This window comes from Lithobates pipiens, unplaced genomic scaffold (assembly GCF_037356315.1).
Source record: "Lithobates pipiens isolate NorthernLeopardFrog02 unplaced genomic scaffold, aLitPip1_a1.2 Scaffold_18, whole genome shotgun sequence".
NCBI lineage: Eukaryota > Metazoa > Chordata > Amphibia > Anura > Ranidae > Lithobates > Lithobates pipiens.
This window is the reverse complement of record NW_027507758.1, coordinates 153419139-153440371: the sequence shown is the minus strand read 5'-3', so window position 1 is coordinate 153440371 and position 21233 is coordinate 153419139. Positions and strand designations below refer to the sequence as shown.

The 21233-nt window shown below is 41.6% G+C and overlaps 1 protein-coding gene across 2 annotated transcripts in view; it reads left to right on the top strand.

The window, feature by feature from the left end:
- The window catches only part of RGS17 (regulator of G protein signaling 17), a 195388-nt gene that overhangs the window by 139714 nt on the left and 34441 nt on the right, over positions 1 to 21233 (top strand). Inside the window, exon 3 of one of the 2 annotated variants that reach the window (XM_077486289.1) lies at positions 3654 to 3731. In XM_077486289.1, coding sequence (XP_077342415.1) covers positions 3654 to 3731 — 78 coding nt within the window. Of the gene's footprint in view, positions 1 to 3641; positions 3732 to 21233 lie in introns of both variants that reach the window. The other variant, XM_077486288.1, reaches the window with a different exon arrangement.

The following is a 21233-nucleotide window of genomic DNA, read 5'->3' as shown; positions in this document are numbered from 1 at the left end:
TTAACCCTTTCTCGGCCGCTAGTGAGGGTTAAAAGTGCCCCGCTAGCAGCCAAAATGTGCAGCAAATCCGACGGTAAAACGCCGCTAGAAATAGCAGCATTTTACCGCCAACGATATGGGTGCCTCGGTGTGAAAGGGCTCTAAGGAGAGAGGCTGCAACTGTGAAAAGGAGAGGTATAGAGCCATGTTTCAGAGTAATGAGAGCTGAATGGGAAACAGGGTTATTTGTCTGGTTATTTGTAAAGTAGTTTTCTGTTGATGTTCGCTTTGTGCAAATACCTGAAGTGCCAGACCGGAAGTGTCACTTAAATAACGATAAATAAAGAACACGTATCCACCCTAAAGGTGGTCTTGTTTTATATCATGGTGGGTGTGGATGGAATTTGACAATTAATCATTCAGGAGTTAATATTAGGCACATAGCTAGCACAGAAAACATTTCACACCACAATCAAACTGCAAGAGGACCAAGAAGCCAGGATTGTAAAGATAAGACAGCCCATAATTTAGGTAGGAGAGTTTAAAACAAAATAAACATCAAAAGTGTGTGAACAGGGCAATAAATGGAAGTGAAACAGCAGTAACATAAATGCAAATTTTACCAAAGAGACATTTGAGCAGTCAGTCTATGTTCGGTTTATGGTGGATGGGAATAGCAGCAATATAAATGCAGGTTTACTTTTTACATTATGTACACCCCTCCAGTGACACCTTAACATTTGGAGTTTCCTATTACATTGAATGTTGGTGATAACGGTCATCAGGACAAAATATAATTGCCCTTATCTATAGCATTAGTAAACATGATTTTTTCTTAAGCTGCGGTAGTCTGAATGATTTCTTTTTAGGGTCTACAAGCAAAATGAGTTGACCTAATGATGGCATCATCAAATGGTCTGACAAATCATTTTTTAGAATGTTGCTTGAGCATTGGATTGATAATATAACCGTGCATGGGCAGCTTTGGAATTGAAGATAGATTTAGTTTCACTTATGCCCTGTACATATGATCGGACATTCCGTGGATTTTTGTTCGAAGGATGTTGGCTCAAACGTGTCTTGCATACACAGTCACACAAATGTTGGCCAACAATTACATCCAAGACATATGACGAGCCAAGAAAAAGGAAGTTCAATAGCCAATGCAGCTCCTTCTGCTTGATTCTGAGCATGCGTGAACTTTTGTGCGTTGAACTTGTGTACACACAATTGGAAATTTCAACAACAAAGTTTTGTTTGCGGAGAATTTGAGAACCTGCTAGCCAACATTTGTTGCCGGAAAGTCCGACAACAAATGTTCGATGGAGCACACACACGGTCAGACTTTCAGCCAACAAGCTCACATCCAACATTTGTTGTCGGAAAATCCAATCGTGTATACGGAGCATTCGTTTGTAATGTAGCACAAGTGTTACAAAGAGGCAAGGACAGCACAAGTAACCAGTAAGGTGTGCCGCATGCACATGAAAAGAAACATACTGCCAAGAGGCTAGAGAGGAGAGTAATGAGTACTTAGTCTACTGGTTTCCCTTCATTGATCAATCACATATTTGGGTAATAAAGTATACATAGCTGTACTTTTTAACAGCAGTATAGAAAAGTCAGGTCACCAACCTTGCTCTTCTGTTTATCAGGGGTGTGTAAACCTCCTGAGTGGATGGACAGAAACATAAATACTTTGGCAGATACAACAGCTTACATAAATGTGTTTCAGCTGTGTATTTAGCTGTTTTCCTGGAGTTCAGCTTTAAGATATATTTTCACTTTTGCAGCCAAATTGGGATAACAATTTCTTTATTTCATGTTTACCTTAAGTCCCGGTTCACACTATTGCGATGTGGGTACCAGCGCCATTCAAGTGCCGTTTCCCGCATGGCATTTCTCCTGCAGGCAGTTCACACTGCCCTCTACGATCCACAAAGTTATTGACACTCCCACATCATTTCGTAGATCTCAGTGCAAACTGTGACTTCGGACAGGAATTGGATTTGATTCCAGTGCAGGGAAAAAAAAGGTTCCTGTACCTTTTCTATGCAAATCCAATGCGAGTTCAGCCATACAACTGTATGGCTGAATTCACATTTCACAGACCTCGCATGTGGTCAGCACAGCAATGCAATGCGAATCACATGCGATGTCTGTGTTTGCATATGTGTGAGCCCAGAGTAAAGGAGAAGTATAACCAAAACTTTTTTCACTGTACTTCTCCTAAGCCCTTGTACACACGGTCGGAGATTCCGTCGGAATGTGTCCCATCGGAGCATTTTGTTGGATATTCCAAATGTGTGTGGTCTGCATCGTCGGAATATCTGTCGGACCAATTTTTCCAACTTGTCGGAAATATTTTCCGACCGGACAAAGTGCCACGCATGCTCAGATCAAATTCCTACACCAAAGCTATTGGCTACTAGTGTGAACATAGTCCCGTCGTAACGAAATAACGTCATCACGTCAGATTTTCCGACAACTTTGTCCGACCGTGTGTATACAACAGTTTCGGACAAAATCCGACTGACAAAATCCGACGGATTTGGTTGTCGGCATCTCCGACCGTGTGTACAAGGGCTAAGTGTCACATAAGTACAATTCGACAGCAGAATTTTGCAAGATACCGGCTGATGTCACAGAGCCGGTCCAGGCCCAGTCCTGTGCCAGCTGCTCCCATCCCCTCCACAGGCCAGCGCTTCATTGAACACTGGAGGGGCAGAGCAGAGAGCTGTTGACTGATAGTCACCAGTTCTCTGCAGCCTGAAGACCAAGCACTGAGCAATCAGCGGTGTATGATTGCTAAGTTCTCCATCTTAGAGCCGGCAGGGGATAGATGCAGCATTGAATCGAAACCCAGACTTTTCTTATAACATAGCATTACTTGAAAAAAAATTAAAACCGCTGGTTAACTTTTTAAGTGCTTTTTACTTGCTTAAAAATCCTTACATGCTCTTCCTGCTTTGGAGTGTTGTTTCACATAGTTAACCCTGTCTGTACTGTTTTTGCAGCTGTTATCTGTAAAGTAGATTTGACTACTGTCTGTCTTAACAAAGTGTTAAACATTTAGAAACCACCCTCCTGTATTGTTTGTTATTGAGGGATAGATGAGACTGTCCCTCACTGACAATGACACTGAAACTGTCTACAAATTCTTCAGCCATAAAACGGTCTCCTTAGAAGACATTGTTTTATGTGTTGTGTAAAGAGGAACACATAACAAGCATAAATTGGGGTTTTCTCATTAGACCGCAAAAGTGAAAATATGCTTTAAATGAGAACATTCTCAAATCTGAATTTTTTAATAAAATTGCTGCAGTCATTTGTATTGTATTCCAGATAAGGGGTCGTGAAGACATACTAAACCATTTTAAACCCTTTACTTAATTAAATGCAGTTAGATTTTCTTTTAGATAGGTGCCTGATAACTCTAACATTACAGTTGTCTTAGAAAGCTCTGACATATTATCTCAGAATTTCATTTTTAATTGGTCCCAAGGCTCTTCCTGCCATTTACCATGCTTTCTGTACAACTATATTTTTTGACAAGCTGACCTAGCAAAATCCTTGATATTGTCGCTAATTATGTATTTAATAACACTGTTTAAATTGCTTAACTTTCCCTAGACAAAATAAAGTGTTGTACTACATTGCAGCCTCACTGTTAGGAATGAAGATAGAGGGGAGAATTCAGGAAGAATGGCACACACGACGAAAATGGAGAGCATCCAAGTTGTAGAAGAGTGGTAAGTTTCTTTTCCATGTTACAAAACCCCCACCAAATGTACCACAATGCTTTATCTGTGTAATACATTTTTTAGACCTAATGCTGTCCTTAAACAGCCATTAAAATAAAGGTATTCAAAGTATGACCACTCCTCCAGCCCATTTTTTTAAGGTTGGCTGTGAGGGCTAACTAAAGCCCCAGTCTGGCTAGTAATTCATTTTGATCTTCTATTTTAGAAAGCTATTAAACCTCCTGCTTTAGCATTATTTAAAAGGGATATGCCAAGAGTTCCTGACAAACTTTCTGTAGCATTGGAGTGTAAGCCCTTGTACACGCGGTTGGACATTCCGACAACAAAATCCGTCGGATTTTGTACGACGGATTTTGTCCAAAACTGGTGTTGCATACACATGGTCGGACAAAGTTGTTGGAAAATCCGATTGTTCGTAATGTGATGAAAATCCGACGTGATGGCATTATTTCGTTACGACGGGACTATGTTCAGGCTAGTAGCCAATAGCTTTGGTCTAGGAATTTGATGTGAGCATGCGTGGCACTTGTCCGATCGGAATTCTCCACACACAATCGGACAAAGTCCGATCGAATCATGTTGTCGGAAAGTTTTATAGCCCAGCTCTAAAACTTTGTCCATCGGACATTCCCACGGAAACAGTCCGATGGAGCCCACTTACGGTGGGATTATCCGACAACACGGTCCGATCGGACGTTTTCTGTCGGAATGTCAGACCGTGTTAACAAGGGCTTATACACTGTAAAATCATGATAGCCAGTGGTTATGGAATTATTTGAGGGCATGTATGTATGTTCTTAATTAAAGTCAATGTAAACCACAACTGACAAACATAAACAATTGTCATGCTTTTTTTCTTGTAGAAAATACTGTTTTTACCATGTTTCCATCTTTTTTTGCACTGCTGATCTCTTTCAGCCCACATGCATGCACTTTAACAGCAGCTGCATGGTTTGCTTATGGTTTGATTCCTTTCGGTAGTAGCGGTAGAATATGCCTGTGCAATGAGCAATTTGTGGGAATTGGGAACCTTTGGCCGAAAAGTCGTAATATTTTCCCATCAGTATTAAGGAACAACTTAAAATGCAATGCATAGCTTTTGCCCCTGGTCAGCTGAGTCACAAGAGCCAATCATTTAAAGAAATAAATAACTTGTATGAAAGGGTGAACTGACAGCAGCCATGTTGTTAGCGTGTGGTGGAATTGTTAGGGAACGCTGATATTTTTTCCTTTTTTGGGCATTTTTACTTACTTCCCATGGCAGTGCCCAGGCTTCCCTTGACCTTTGTCTGGCAATAACTTGCTCCTTAGCCCTACAAATGACCAAACTGATTAACAAGATTTCATGGGATCAATTGGATTTGCCTCCGATTTTGCAAACTTCAAGCAAGGTTCGTAAAACTGTTTTGGATTCTCTAATAAAAATACAGGAGAGCAATTATGAGAGATGTTTTATCCCATAACAAAAGGTGCCTGAACAAGAAATTTCATGGTAGACTTACCAGATATTTTTAATGAAAGCTTCAGATTTTAGAAGAACAAAAGTTACTTTTGAAATGACAATAACAAATTTAAGATTGTATGAGTTTTTAGTGATTGTGTTTACTTTACTTTACAATTTTGATCAATAACAAATATCACGTGCTTCTAAATTTTAAATGACTTATAAAGTCATTATATTTTTAAAAAAAAATATCTGGGCTGCTATTACTGAGCTCCTTTTTTCACTTCTCGTACTTTTAACCAGAAGTCATCCATGCAGTTACCACCTACAATGCCACCTGGTGGTGAAATTCATTTCTGTATGATGACTATAAAATACATTTGTGTACTGTAATCACTATTGGGTTTGAATGTTTGGATTTCACTTTACAGAGCATGATATACAACAGCAGGAGAATTTTGCCAAGGCATATACTGTATACACAGACCGGAGAATGTACAGTGACTGTACAGAGGAAACTAAGATAATAGAACATTTCCAGGCAGCATTTTCAATTAGCACTGGAATAATGATAAAGTTGCCGGTCTTCACAAAATACTGTAATTTGAATGAATCTATAAACTAGTGATCCAAAATAGCCATTCCTTTTTTAAATTTAATAATTCAAAGCGTGGTTTCTTTGACATAAGGGAGATCATTGTTTTCTCTAAGTGTGGGAAAATTGTAAGCATACTTCACACTTATAATGACTGTGGCAAATTATGCAATAATTAGGATTCCATCACTTCAAAAGCACTCACATGTCACATGCATAATATTTGCCTGGAGATGGGCTTTAAAAATAGGCCGACTGCACTTGATATAATAATACAACAAATATCCCACACAGGTTTAAGCCTCACAACAGGAAAATGGTGAATAAAAACACACACAAAAAGATTAAAAAAAAAACAAAACATTAATACCTAACGTGATTAAAGACAATGAATTACAGAAATAGCAGTAAGAGCTTTATTCCAGTCCATTTCTCAGCAGGGTCTACTGGCCTAGAAGTGTTAATGAATACTAAACTTATACATTAAAGTGGAATTTCACACAAAAAAAATGAGATATACCACTAAAACACATATACAGTGCCTTGAAAAAGTATTCATACCCCTTGATAGAGCAACACAAAGTGGCATATAATTGTGAAGAGGAAGGAAAATGATAAGTGGTTTTCAATTTTTTTAACAAATATATATCTGAAAAGCATGGCATGCATTTGCATTTGTATTCAGCCCCTGAGTCAATACTTTGTAGAACCACCTTTCGCTGCAATTACAGATGCAAGTCTTTTTGGGGATGTCTCTACCAGCTTTGCACATCTAGAGAGTGACATTTTTGACCCATTCTTCTTTACAAAATAGCTTAAGCTCTGTCAGATTGGATGGAGAACGTCTGTGAACAGCAATTTTCAAGTCTTACCACAGATTCCCAATTGGATTTAGGTCTGGACTTTGAGTGGGCCATTCTAACACATGGATATGCTTTAATCGAAACCATTCCTTTGTAGCTCTGGCTGTATGTTTAGGGTCGTTGTCCTGCTGAAAGGTGAACTTCCGCCCCAGTATCAAGTCTTTTGCAGACTCTAACAGGTTTTCTACTAAGATTGCCCTGTATTTGGCTCCACACATCTTCCCATCAACTCTGACGAGATTCCCTGTCCCTGCTGAAGAAAAGCATCCCCACAACAGGATACTGCCACCACCATGTTTCACGATGGAGATGGTGTGTTCAGGGTGATGTGCAGTGTTAGTTTTCCACCACACATAGCGTTTTGCCAGAGCACCTTCTTCCACACATTTGCTGTGTCCATCACATGGCTTCTCACAAGCTGAAAACAGAACTTCTTATGGCTTTCTTTCAACAATGGCTTTCTTCTTGCCACTCTTCCATAAAGACCAGATTTGTGGAGTACACAACTAATAGTTGTCCCATGGGCAAATTCTTCCACCTGAGCTGTGGTTTTCTGCAGCTCCTCCAGAGTTACCCTGGGCATCTTGGCTGCTTCTATAATGCTCTCCTTGCCTGGCCTGTCAGTTTAGGTGGACGGCCATGTCTTAGTAGGTTTGCAGTTGTGCCATACTCTTTCCATTTTCTGATGATGGATTGAACAGTGCTCCATGAGAGCTTGGTATATTTTTTATAATCTAAAGCCGCGTACACACGGGCGGACTGTCTGGCCAACTTAGTCGGTCGAAACACATTTCAGCGGACAGTCCGCTCGTGTGTGGGCTTCAGCAGACTTTTTCAGCGTGCAGTCTGGCAGACTAAGTATTTCGGAATTTCCGTAATATTGTCCGTCAGACTTTGGTTTCAGCGGACAATCCGCTCGTGAGTAGGCTAGTTCGACGGACTAAGTATGGCGCATGCTCAGAAAGGATTTACACGGTGAAAGGTTGCATTGCTGTGTATTGGACTTCCTATTTCTAGTCCCGTCGTACGTGCTGTACACGTCATCGCGCAAACTTTCGACGGACTGTTTTGCATCCGTGTATGGTCAAGTCCGTTCATTCGAAAGTAGGACGGACTGTCCGTCGGATTGTCTGACGGACTAAGTTGGCCATACAGTCCGCCCGTGTGTACCCTGCTTTAAACTACTTAACAACTTTATCCCTGACCTGCCTGGTGTGTTCCTTGACCTTCAAATTGCTGTTTGTTCACTAAGGTTCTCTAACAAACCTCTGAGGGCTTCACAGAACAGCTGTATTTTTACTGCGATTAAATGTATGCTCTTTAAGGGGGAACCCATGCCGTTTTTTTTTTATTTGGCATGGAGTTCCCCTTCAAGATCCTCAGAGCACTAGTCGCATGCCAAAGTCGGGTCAGTTAAGACGGCAATCCGACTTTGATCCAACTTCAGTGATAATCAATTGGCTGAAGTAGGATCAAAGTTGGCCCAAAGTAGTGCAGGGAGCATTTTCAAAGTCGGGCCAACTTGTGACGTCTGTCATTGGGAAACATTGATTTTCACACGTCATGCGACATGAGCTCCCAATGTCGACGTGTTTGTCATACCAGTGTGAACCCAGGCTCAAGGGGTTGTTAATTTTTATTAGCTTTGTTTTTGAATTGCACATGTATCATTCACACATTATTGTCCTATGTAATTTAAAGGGACAGTAACCATTTATTCACTTGGATTCTTCACTGGATATATTTCTGTTTTGTGACTTAGTTTTTGTTGATTTTATTTATTGTTGTGTTTGAGTGCAGCACTGTTTTTACTATTTTACTGGAAGGTTTGGTTTATTGACCTTTTAGTGCTAACTGCTGTTTGCTTTATTTTTTCTGCTAAGTGCTGACTTTACATTTTTAATTTATTTATAACCAAACTGTAAAAAATGAGCAAACAATCATCAATTACAAAAACATTATTAAAATTATATTTGGCCAATTATTAACAACTTCAGCCCCAGATGATTTTACCCCTTTCCTGACCAGAGCATTTTTTGCGATTCGACACTGCGTCGCTTTAGCTGACAATTGCACGGTCGTGTGACATTGTACCCAAACAAAATTGACTTCCCCACAAATAGAGCTTTATTTGGTGGTATTTGATCACCTCTGCGTTTTTTATTTTTTGCGCTTTAAACAAAAAAGAGCGACAATTTTGAAAAAAAAAAACAATATTTTTTACTTTTTGCTATAATAAATATCCCCAAAAATTATAGATAAAAAAATGTCTTTCTCAGTTTAAGCCAATATGTATTTTTCTGCATATTTTTGGTAAAAAAAAATCTCAATAAGCATGTATTGATTAGCATCTGCAAAATATAGGATAGATTTATGGCATTTTTATTATTAGTTTTTTTTTATTAGTAATGGCGGCGATCTGCAATTTTTATCGTGACTGCGTCATTATGGCAGACACAGACACTTGTGACACTATATTGGGAACATTGTCATTTATACAGTGATCAGTGCTATAAAAATGCACTGATTGCTGTGTAAATGACACTGGCAGATTTGTTTTCATCATCTGTGTCCCATTGTGGGCATTTGCCTTTACTTCCTGTCCCATAGCCACAGCAAGTGAGAGGAAATCCTTGCAAATGAAGGGAATTCCTTGGGGACCCCCAGGCCACCAGAACTAGTGTCCCCATTGGAAGGTTTTCCCTCTATTACTTTAATGGGGACAACCCAAAATATGGGAATTTGCATTTATTTTCACTTTCAATGATAATGGTAAACAGGACAAATAGAGAGGGTGGATCTCCCTAACAGGGGCACAGACAACAATAAAATCTGTCAGGGGTTCTAATTTATCTCTTCTCTATCCAATACTAAACAAAAGTTTTGCATTTAGTTATAGAGCGTATAAAGGAAAATCCCAAATGGAATATTAACTGACCACATGTCATATATCTGCATTTAAATACTGCACATAAGCAAACTTTTGAAAAAATATCAGACAAGTACCAGACGTCAGCTTTAATTTGGACACGTCATTAAGAGTTTCCTCTATATTAGTGGGCAGTGCTGGAAGACTCCAAGGGAAGGCAAATATAGCATAAGTCTTCTATGTATATGACTGACAGTGTTGAAAAATTAGCCCTTCCCAATTGGCAACCATAGTCCTCTCATCGGGTCACCATAAGTCACAGAGCAACACTCCATGCGACACAGACTGTTGTTGCACAATAAGGGAGACACCAGCCTAAGCATGCAGTCCAAATGCCCACATTTTTCTTAGTAATAAATAGAGATGCTTAGCCATCCATATGAGGAACACATGCTTCAATCCGTCCTGTAAGGCAGTGGTCCCCAACCTTTTTGGCACTGGGGACCGGCATTGTGGATGAAAATTGTGGCAAGGCCCGGGGGGGGGGGGGGGTGTTCGCATGGGGGACAATGCGGCTTTTCGCGGCCAATTTGTCAGGAAATGGCTGTTGTTAGCACTTCATCACAACACCATGGTTATTATGGTGTCAGGATGATTGAAGTGCATCATTTTTATTATTATATTGTAATATAAAATTAAATAGTTCAACTCACCATAATGCAGAATCTGTCACTAGATGCAGCTTGTCACTTGCTACCAGCTTGCCACGTTGCCTATCACCAGATTTCCACATGCCACATCGCCTGCCACCAGATGCAGATTGCCATATATCATCAGATGCAGATTGACACATGCCACAGTCACATGTCACCACATGCAGATTGACACAGTTCAATGCCACCAGATTGCCACATGTCCCCAGATGCAGATTGACACATGTCACCAGATGCAGATTGCCACATGTCACCAGATACAGATTGCCACAGTCACTTACCACATGCCACCAGATTCGGATTGCCACAGACCCATGCCACCAGATGCAGATTGCCACAGACACATGCCACCAGATGCAGATTGCCACAGTCATTTGCCACATGCATATTGTAATAAAAAATGAAATAGTTCAACTCACCATAATGCAGAATCTGTCACTAGATGCAGCTTGTCACTTGCTACCAGCTTGCCACGTTGCCTATCACCAGATTTCCACATGCCACATCGCCTGCCACCAGATGCAGATTGCCATATATCATCAGATGCAGATTGACACATGCCACAGTCACATGTCACCACATGCAGATTGACACAGTTCAATGCCACCAGATTGCCACATGTCCCCAGATGCAGATTGACACATGTCACCAGATGCAGATTGCCACATGTCACCAGATACAGATTGCCACAGTCACTTACCACATGCCACCAGATTCGGATTGCCACAGACCCATGCCACCAGATGCAGATTGCCACAGACACATGCCACCAGATGCAGATTGCCACAGTCATTTGCCACATGCATATTGTAATATGAAATGAAATAGTTCAACTCACCATAATGCAGAATCTGTCACTAGATGCAGCTTGTCACTTGCTACCAGCTTGTCACGTTGCCTATCACCAGATTTCCACATGCCACATCGCCTGCCACCAGATGCAGATTGCCATATGCCATCAGATGCAGATTGACACATGACACAGTCACATGTCACCACATGCAGATTGACACAGTTCAATGCCACCAGATTGCCACATGTCCCCAGATGCAGATTGACACATGTCACCAGATGCAGATTGCCACATGTCACCAGATACAGATTGCCACAGTCACTTACCACATGCCACCAGATTCGGATTGCCACAGACACATGCCACCAGATGCAGATTGCCACAGACACATGCCACCAGATGCAGATTGCCACAGTCACTTGCCACATGCCACCAGATGCAGATTGCCACAGACACATGCCACCAGATGCAGATTGCCACAGACACATGCCACCAGATGCAGATTGCCACATGCCACCAGATGCAGATTGCCACATGCCACCAGATGCAGATTGCCAAAGACATATGCCACCAGATGCAGATTGTCACATGCCACCAGATGCAGATTGCCACAGTCACTTGCCACCAGATGCAGATTGACACAGTCACTTGCCACCAGATGCAGATTGCCACAGACACATGCCACTAGATGCAGCCTCTTAAATGCAAATTGTCACTAAGCAGAGAGGCAGTGGAGTGGAGTGGAGTGGTGGGTTCCGCGTGAGAGAGAACAGAGGTGATGCGGGGCGGGCTGTGAGAGATTATGTAATCTCTCTGCTCCCCCGCTTCACCTCCAACAGTATACTGGCCAGGCCGTGTGGGCGGAACAGCGGTGATGTGGGCGGGCGGTGGGAGATGATGTCATCTCTCTGCTCGCCTGCTTCACCCCCAGCAGTGTAGCGGCAGGGCTGTGTGGGCGGAAGTGCGGTGACCTCTCTGCTCACCGCCGCCGCACCCCAGTGCACACTTTGCGGCCCGGCTGCAAACGGTTGAAGACCCCTGCTGTAAGGCACATATGGTCTAGTCCATCTATGGAATATATGTGATCTGATCTTTCTTGTAAAGAGACTTAATTAAAGGGGGGCTCTCCAGAGTGCTGGAAATAAAGGGAGAAAGAAGGAAGCTGACGAGTTTCACCAGTCATGTGGTCTGCATCGATTACAATAATAGGACATACCTTAGAATTTTTTTTTAAACCAAGATTCTTTTTCTATATTGCTGCTGGAGGTTGTCCTCAGCCTAGATTTTGGAGTCCTACATTTCAACCCCCGCTGGAATAGATGTTGCAAAGTTTGCCTGGAAGTGACCGTCAAGCACAGGGTTCCACATGGAATGTTTTCCAGACCCTGGTAAAAGTTACTTGTTTAATTTTGTACAGGTCTAGAGCCATCGACCTTGCCTTAGCACTTGTTCTGTCTCTGAAGTCTCTCTCAGTGAGTAGGCCAACCAGGCTGTGAGCCAGAAACTCAAAATTTTATGATTGGCTGGGACCCATTATTCCATGTTCCTGCTTTTTTTTGCATAGGAAGGGGTTAACATTGTGGAACTGATTGCTTGGTAGAGTGTCACCTATGCGTACCCTCTTTCTCTTGATACAGTGTCGGGGAAGCATCCCCCTACTTCTGCAACCCTCTTTGTTAATGATCATAATGATCATACTGTCAGTAGACTTTGCTACAAACTTGAGGCAAGCTGGTAGAAGGATGAGTTATCCTGAACTGTCCTACAGTTTTTTTGTTTGCTAGTATCCAGACCTTCTGTAGGCAGCAGTATAACCTGAAGGTTTAAGACACCCTGTGACCCTTAATGGACTCCAAGAAAAATATTTTATAGTGAGCACAAATATCCTTAATTAATATGCCGGTAAGACTCATCTTGCAAACATGTGAAAATGAGCATAAACTTTTACTCAATGGTTGCATATGAAAAATACACAACGGGAATATCCAGGGCTTTAAAGTTACCTGATTAAATACTCGTCTACTGGGCAGTTTTCCCCCTATCCTGACCAGGCCAATTTTAAATTTTCAGTGCTGTCGCACTTTGACAATTGCGGGATCATGCAACCCTATACCCAAATAAAATGTGTATCCTTTGTTTGAGACAGATAAAGCTTTCTTTTGGTGGTAATTAATCACCACTGGGTATTTAATTGTTTGCTAAACAAACGAAAAAGGCCGAAAGTTAAAAAAAAAAAATGTTTTTCTTAGTTTCAGTTATAAAAGTTTGTAAATAAGTAATTTTTCTCCTTCAATGATATGCGCTAACAAGGCTGCACTGATAGGCTGCACAGATGGGCACTGATAAACGATACTAATGGGCACAGATGAAGCACCACTGATGGGCACTGATGAGGCATTACTGATGGGTGCTGATGAGGTGGCACCAATGATAGGCACCATTGATAGGTGGCAATGATAGATGGCACTGATGGGCAGTGATTGGCAGCACTGGTGGGCACAGATTGGTAACACTGGAGGGCACTGTTGGGGCAGAGGATATCTACACTGAAAATAAGGGCACTGATCAGTGTCCAGATGATCATTGCCCTGATTGTCAGTGCAGATGTCCCCGTGTGGATTTGCCGGTGTCCGACTCTCCTCTCCTTATGCGCTGTCAGCGTGAGGGGAGGATTGCCGATAACTGACAAATCATGTTTACATCTGTGATCAGCTGTGATTGGACACAGCTGATCACGTGGTAAAGAGCCGCTGTAATTGGCTCTTTACCCAGTCTGTTATCAGCTGCATCCAAAGGACGCAGCAATCACAGATCACTGCCGAAGCACGCTGCAGTTGCTGCAAATGCAGAGCGAGCATGGGAGAAGGTCATATGACTCTAAAAACTTCATCAAAATATGTTGGCCTTGTGTAGCACACCCAGCCCTCTTCCTCCCCTTAAAGCTCTTTATTTGCATTTACCAGCAATTGATGACTGTTATTTTATTTATTTTGTTAAGTATAAAGAAGATTTTTTTCATTTATAACAGATCATCTACACAATAACAGGAAAAGAAATAAACCTATATTAAAATACCTTGTCCTATCTACTTTAAGCTAACAATAACCTTTCTCCTGACCCCGACATTTGGGGGTCCACACACAAAATCTACTAGAAAGACTGTTATTTTGACAGGAAGGACTTGTTTCATTTACACAGGAGTAGATCTTTTTGTTCCTTTTTAAACCGACAGCATCTGCAGTGACAAGAAGAGTTAAGCCTCGTACACAAGATGCGATTTTTGGCCAACCGACCGTCTGATTTTTGTCAAAAGAGCATGTGCCAGGATCTTGTCTTGCATACTAACGGTACACAATTGTCGTGCAACAAACATGAACGTAGTGGCATACTATGAGGAATTTCAGCTCTTGAGTACCACCCTTTGGGCCCTTTCTGCTAATTTCATGCTTGGTGAGCATTGATTCGGAGCTTGCGTGCTTGTACTTTCGACTTTTGTGTGATGGACTTGTGTACTGACAATACGGAAATTAGACAACAGACCGTTGTCCGCCAACAATTTCCTAGCCTGCCATCCAACATTTCTTGGCCGAATGTTGGACAACAATTGTCAAAAGCAGCGTACTAACGATAAGATTTTAGGATAACAGTCTGTCAACAGACAATCCCCTGTCAACAAACGTGTGTACGAGGCTTAGAAGCAAGGTTATTATTGCTTAAATGTAACTTCTCTGGTACATTCATAGCATTCAGCTAAAGGAACCTTGCAAGATAAAAAAATATATAATACATTTAAAAAAAACACACATTTCCTATTAAACATATACTATATTAACAAAAGTATTGGGACACCTGCCTTTACACGCACATGAACTTTAATCGCATCCCAGCCTTAGTCCATAGGGTTCAATATCGAGTTGGCTCACCCCTTGCAGCTATAACAACTTCAACTCTTCTGGGAAGGCTGTCCACAAGGGTTAGAAGTGTGTCTATGGGAATGTTTGACCATTCTTCCAGAAGCACATTTTTGAGGCCAGGCACTAATGTGGATGAGAAGGCCTGGTCTACTCTTATTTATCCCACTGTGTTTTATCGGGTTGAGGTCAGGACTCTGTGTAGGCCAGTCAAGTTCCTCCACCCCAAACTCGCTCATCCATATCTATATGGACCTTGCTTTGTGCACTGATGTGCAGTCATGTTGGAACAGGTAGGGGCCATTCCAAAACTGTTCCCACCCCCCTCCACCAAATGATTTGGACCAGTGCACAAAGTAAGGTCCATTAAGACATGGATGAGCAAGTTTGGGGTGGAGGAACTTGACTGGTCTGCACAGAGACCTGACCTCAACCCGGTAGAATACCTTTGAGATGATTTAGAGTGGACTGTGAGCCAGGCCTTTTTGTCCACATCAGTGCCTGACCTCATAAATGCGCTACTGGAAGAATAATCAAACATTCCCTTAGATACACTCCCAAACCTTGCACAGTGCGGCCTGGGATTAAGCTCGCACAAGTACCCCCATAGCAAGCAGCTTGCTATGGGGGCACTAAGAGAAGAGCAGGAGCTCCAGTTGGGGACCTCAGAAGAAGAGGATCGGAGTTGCTCTGTGCAAAACTATTGCACAGAGCAAGTAAGTATAACATGTTTGTTATTTTAGAAAAAATAAAAATAAACAAATGCTCCTTCTGCCCCTGTTCTTTGCTGTTATTTTACAGGTTTTTTTTAATTCTCAATTGACTTGCCAATAATATTTTTTTTGTTTTCATTTGTATGTTTCCTCATTTTGTGTGACACAATTAGAAAAAAGCATTACTTAGGCCGCGTACACACGCGCGGACTGTTGGCCCAACTTTGTCCGTCCAACAGTTTGAGCGAACAGTCCGCTCAAACTTAGCATGGACGGACATGGCCACACACGACGGACGAACAGTTTGCTGAAACCGTGCGCGATGACGTGAACGGCACGTACGACGGGACAAAAAATACGACGTCCTATACACTGCAATGCAACCTTCCGACGTGGAAATCCTTTCTGAGCATGCGCGAGACTTAGTTGGCCGAACAAGCCTACACACGAACACGAACAGTCCGCTGAAACCTTGTTTCAGCGGACAGTTTTTCGGAATTTCCGTAAGACCTTGTTCGGCCAACTGTCCGCTGAAACTGTCCGCTGAAGCCCCACACACGAGCGGACTGTCCGCCCAAACACTGTTCAGCGGACAAGGTTGGGCGAACAGTCCGCGCGTGTGTACGCGGCCTTAGTTTGTACATAACTTTGCTATGCTTTGTAATATAAAAACTTTTTTTTTTTTGCGTCATTATACACAGGAGAAACAGTGTATAAATATTAATTAATTAAGTAATTTACTTTTCCTTAAAGTGGAGGGCCACCCTAAAATAAAAATAGCATTAATATTCTCAAAATAAATAAAAAACAATAATACTTACCAGAAACCACTGTTACTAGGCAGTCTTCCTAATCTGCCTCTTCCTATTCCACGGTGCTTCCTCCTCTTTGGCGAGCAGCCCCGTTGCATTCTGGGACATGTGTTTCCCAGAAAACAATGGGACCATTCACTAAGTGCCACGAGACTCACGCATGTGCAGTAGGAAACGGACAGTGAAGCCACAAGGTTCCACTACCTGTTTCCCTTGGTTAAGCTAGCAGCCCTGACAGCCGATCCGATGGACGGATCAGCCTGGGGGGGGGGGGGCTGACCTTGCGGGCTTGCTGGACGGGTAAGTATCCTGTTTAAAAGTCAGCAGCTACAGTGTTTGTAGCTGCTGAGTTAAAAAAAAAATTGTGGCCGGAACGCCCCTTTAACATAGTAAATTTAAAAAAATATATACACTATATACAGAACCACAAAACCCTTCCTTTACACTGGCATGAGTTGTAAATCTTGGATAGTTAACTAATTAGGATATCAGACAGTCAGTCACTCCCTATAGTGATTTTCAGTATAATCTGTTTTATAAGTGCAAAAAATACCTGTTGATTCTGCCACAAATCCAGTGCTGTCCTGTGCTCTTTGCAGTGTTATCTCAATCAGACTCTTTACCACGTGATTAGCCGTGTCCAATCATGGTTGATCACAGTGTAAACAGGAAGAGTCGTTGATCGGCTTTTCCTCACTCACATCTGTCAGACGTGAGTAGAGGAGCTCCGACCGGCTGCTCTTCTGACAGGGGGGTCTGTGCTGATTGATTATCAGCGCAGCTCCCCCATGATACCCACACTGGACCACCAGGTATGCCACCCATGGCCACCAGGGATGCCAATCAGTGCCCACAATGGATGCCAGTCAGTGCCAACAATGGATGCCAATCAGTGCCAAACAATAATGCCTGCCAATCAGTGATGCACATGAGTACCATCCATTAGTGGACATCAGTGCCACCTATCAGTGCCCATCCATGCCACCTGTCAGTGCCCATCAGTGCTACCTTTTAGTGCCCATCAGTGCCACCTATGTGTACCCATGAGTGCTCCATATCAATGCCACTTATCAGTGCCCATCAGTGCCGCCTATCAGTACCCCATCAGTGCCGCATATTAGTGCCCATCATCACTGCCGCCTCATCAGTGCCATCTCATTTTTGCCACCTCATCGGTGCCCACCAATGCTGCCTCATCAGTGCCTATCAGTGCTGCCCCATCAGTGCCCATCAGTGAAGGAGAAAACTTACTTATTTACAAAGTTTTGTAACAGAAACAAACTTTTTTTTCAAAAAAAAATTTTATTGTCTTTTTTATTTGTTTAGCAGAAAATAAAAATCCCAGAGGTGATCAAATACCACCAGAAGAAATCTCTATTTGTAGGGAAAAAAATTATAAACATTTAGTTTGGGTACAGTGTGGCATGACCGCGCAATTGTCATTCAAAGTGTGACAGTGCTGAAAGCTGAAAATTGGTCTGGGCCTGAGGGTGTATAAGTGCCCTGTATTGAAGTGGTTAGGGTAGGATGCCCTAGTTGTACTTCAGTGAGCATTGCAACAACCATAGACTATCAAGTGGCACATTTAAAGAATTTGTATTACATAGATTCCCACAGCATCTAAGTCTGGGAAATCCTCCATCTCTGGGAAGGTAAAGCACATCTTTATTTTGGCCAGTACCCAAACTATGGTTTAACCTCATATAGAGAGGCAGCCAACAATCCAGGACCAGACTGTTTAAGAAAGGCTATTTAAAACTCAGTGTTTCTTGGGAATCAAATATATGTTTACAAAGCAAGACCTTAAGATATGTGCCCACCGAAAATAAGATAAGAATGGGAAAAACAGCAGTAGTGTGTTCCAGTGAACAACTTTATTACAAAATACTGTACATATTTACAGTAGCTGGAGGACAGGCATACATTGTGATTATATTATCAACATATAAAATATATTTAAGTATAGATATTTAACACAACTAATGGGGGCCTGGTATACTTCAAACACGTATACAATATTTTATATACTGACTTTACTTGAACAGAGATTAAATTCCTCTAACACAATTATCTTTCAAAACATGACAAACAGGATAAATGCCCCACAATTTTAAGCTTATATTGTGCCTGCTTGTATTTAGTATATAGCATCTATATTTATACCTATCAAGTCAACAGAAGAGAACATGAAAAAAGGACAAGCACACATAAAACAAAAAAATAAGACTGACCAGACATCTTAAAATGTTTAAAGTGTTTGTTAACCAAAAAAAAAATATATAGATCATATTTCCTTAAAGCATGTTATACAGTACAGTGCTTGTGTTTGGCCCCTTGTATCACCTAAAAAACCTGTCTGATCCTGCCTGGCTATGCCCTCCCCTCTGTTTATCATGGCTGCTGACGAGCCCTGCTCGTTCCTCCATAACCCCCCGCTTGTGTCAGTGCCTGTCCCCTCTTGATGCTATCATAACTACTATAAAATCCTCCCATACCCTCTGTAACATAACAATATATGTCCCTGTGCGCCTGTGTTATATAAAAAAAAAATGGCGATCTGTACCTATATCAAAGCAGTTCCCGGCGCTCACGCAACCCCTCGGCTCTCTCTCTCATCTCTTCCCCTCCTCTCCGGCTGACGTCAGCGGGAGTGCTGTCAGCCAGGCATAGGAGAGAGCCAAGGAGTCACGTGAACACCGGGAGCCACTCTGATATAGGTACATATCGGCATATTTTTTATATAACACTTGCACAGGAACACATATTGTTATGTTACAGCGTGGATGGGAGGTTTTTATAGTAATGGCTTCACAAACAATTTAAAAATCGCCCCTGCAGGGCATGTGACAGCAGCTTTTTGCCTATATTGTGCCCAAATGACAAATACCCATGTAGGTCTTGAGGGTGTTTCTAGGTAGTTCCAAACAAAACGCAATACAATCATGTGCACATGTGTGTACTAGTACATTCCAAAATAGTTGTATGCAAATATGACTGAATCCAGTTGTGGTTGGAGATGTCCTCCATATCTAGAGACCTCCTGTCTTGTTTTTTTTTTTTTTTTGTGTATCCCCTGCGATTAATGCGTATATGTACAGTGTGAACAGTCCAAATTAACATATGCAGAGTATATAAATCAAAGTCCACTTGGGTTCATTGGTGTTCCACTTTTTACTGTGCTGTTCTATAGGTCCAGGGTTCATAGGGCTTTAACAGGAGCTATTCCCCAAATGGTAAGGATTGGGCATATAATCTCAGTCTGGACACATAATCAATTACAATGATGTAGATTTATTTCAGTACCATACTCTATCGGGCCAAACTTGAGTCAGTAGGGTTGATTTACAAAAGACTATTTACAAAAGATTATTCACTCTACAAGGGGAGTTGCAATAGAATTGTCCCCAGAGTTTGGTGAATGAGGTGAAGCTCTGCTATCATTCATCATGTGCAAGATAATATGCTGTCTTTCTTTATATATCCCTTACATGTGATTGGGAATCCTTAGCAAAGAGAATTTTTACTACAGTTACTAAACTCTAAGGAAAAGTCCCTTGCAAAGTGCAATTTCATTTGCAAAGCAAGCAGATTTTTACCTATAGTAAAATTAACCCCAGTGTGTGAGCTAAATAGTTTATTACTGCATACATCATTGTCCAGTCCTATCAGCTACCAGCGGTAATGTTGGTTTATTCATATGCTACCGGTTACTTGAATCTCAGCACAGAATATAGATCCTCCACTCATCATTTATGAAGAAAGGCTTTGCTCCAATTAAAGAACTATAAAGGTAAGAAATTGTTTTTGAAACTACGATATTTGTGGGTATGCTGAGAACACATAACCATTTAGTGGGGGTTTCTCAAAATTGTCTGCAAAGGTGGAAACCCTTATAGGCTTTTTTATTGTGATCACAGTGCCATGTATGTCGTAAAAAGTAGTTACCACATTCTTCATAATACTTTTACCTGTTACTGTTTAATTCATACATGCTTACATGCTGTTTGGAGACATCATGTACTTAATGAACCGTGGAAGAGAACAAGCACAGAACAAAGGTGTATTCACCAGTATTGCCTGTAGGCTCCTGCAGCTGATTTTTTCCACGTTTCGAACATGTTCTGCACCCTTATAGGCCTTTTTAGTGTGGTCACAGTTCCATGTAAAGTGTTGTGAATTTTTATTTTGCATATATGTCACACTTAAATCAGATCATCAAACTGCTGTCCAAAGCTGCCTGTCCCTTTATGAATATCGAATCCCCCCCCCCCCCTTTGCTAAATCGTGAATGAACTGTGTTTAACCACATTTTTTTGAAAGCTGAATTCAATTTCACTTGCCACACCCAGGCCTGATTACTGGCAGGCCGGTTGAATCAAGAAATCACTTAAATAGAATCTGTCTGAAAAAGTGAAGCATGCTAAAGGATCTCAAAAAGCAACACATGCTGTGATCAGAAGAAATTCAAGAACAGATGAGAAACAGTGTCATTTACATATATGTGTCTGGAAATGGTTAAAAAGCAATTCCTATGGCTTTGGGACATGGTAAAAGCTATTATTCACAAATGGAGAAAACTTGGAACAGTGGTGAACCTCCCCTACCAAAATTACTCCAAGAGCACAGTGACGACTCATCCTGGAGGTCATAAAAGTACCCAGAATAACATCTATTGAACTCTGTTAAAGTAGTTGCAAAGGCAGAAGGTTTTTTTTTATCTTAATGCATTCTATGCATTTAGATAAAAAACCTTCTGTGTGTAGCAGCACCCCCCCCC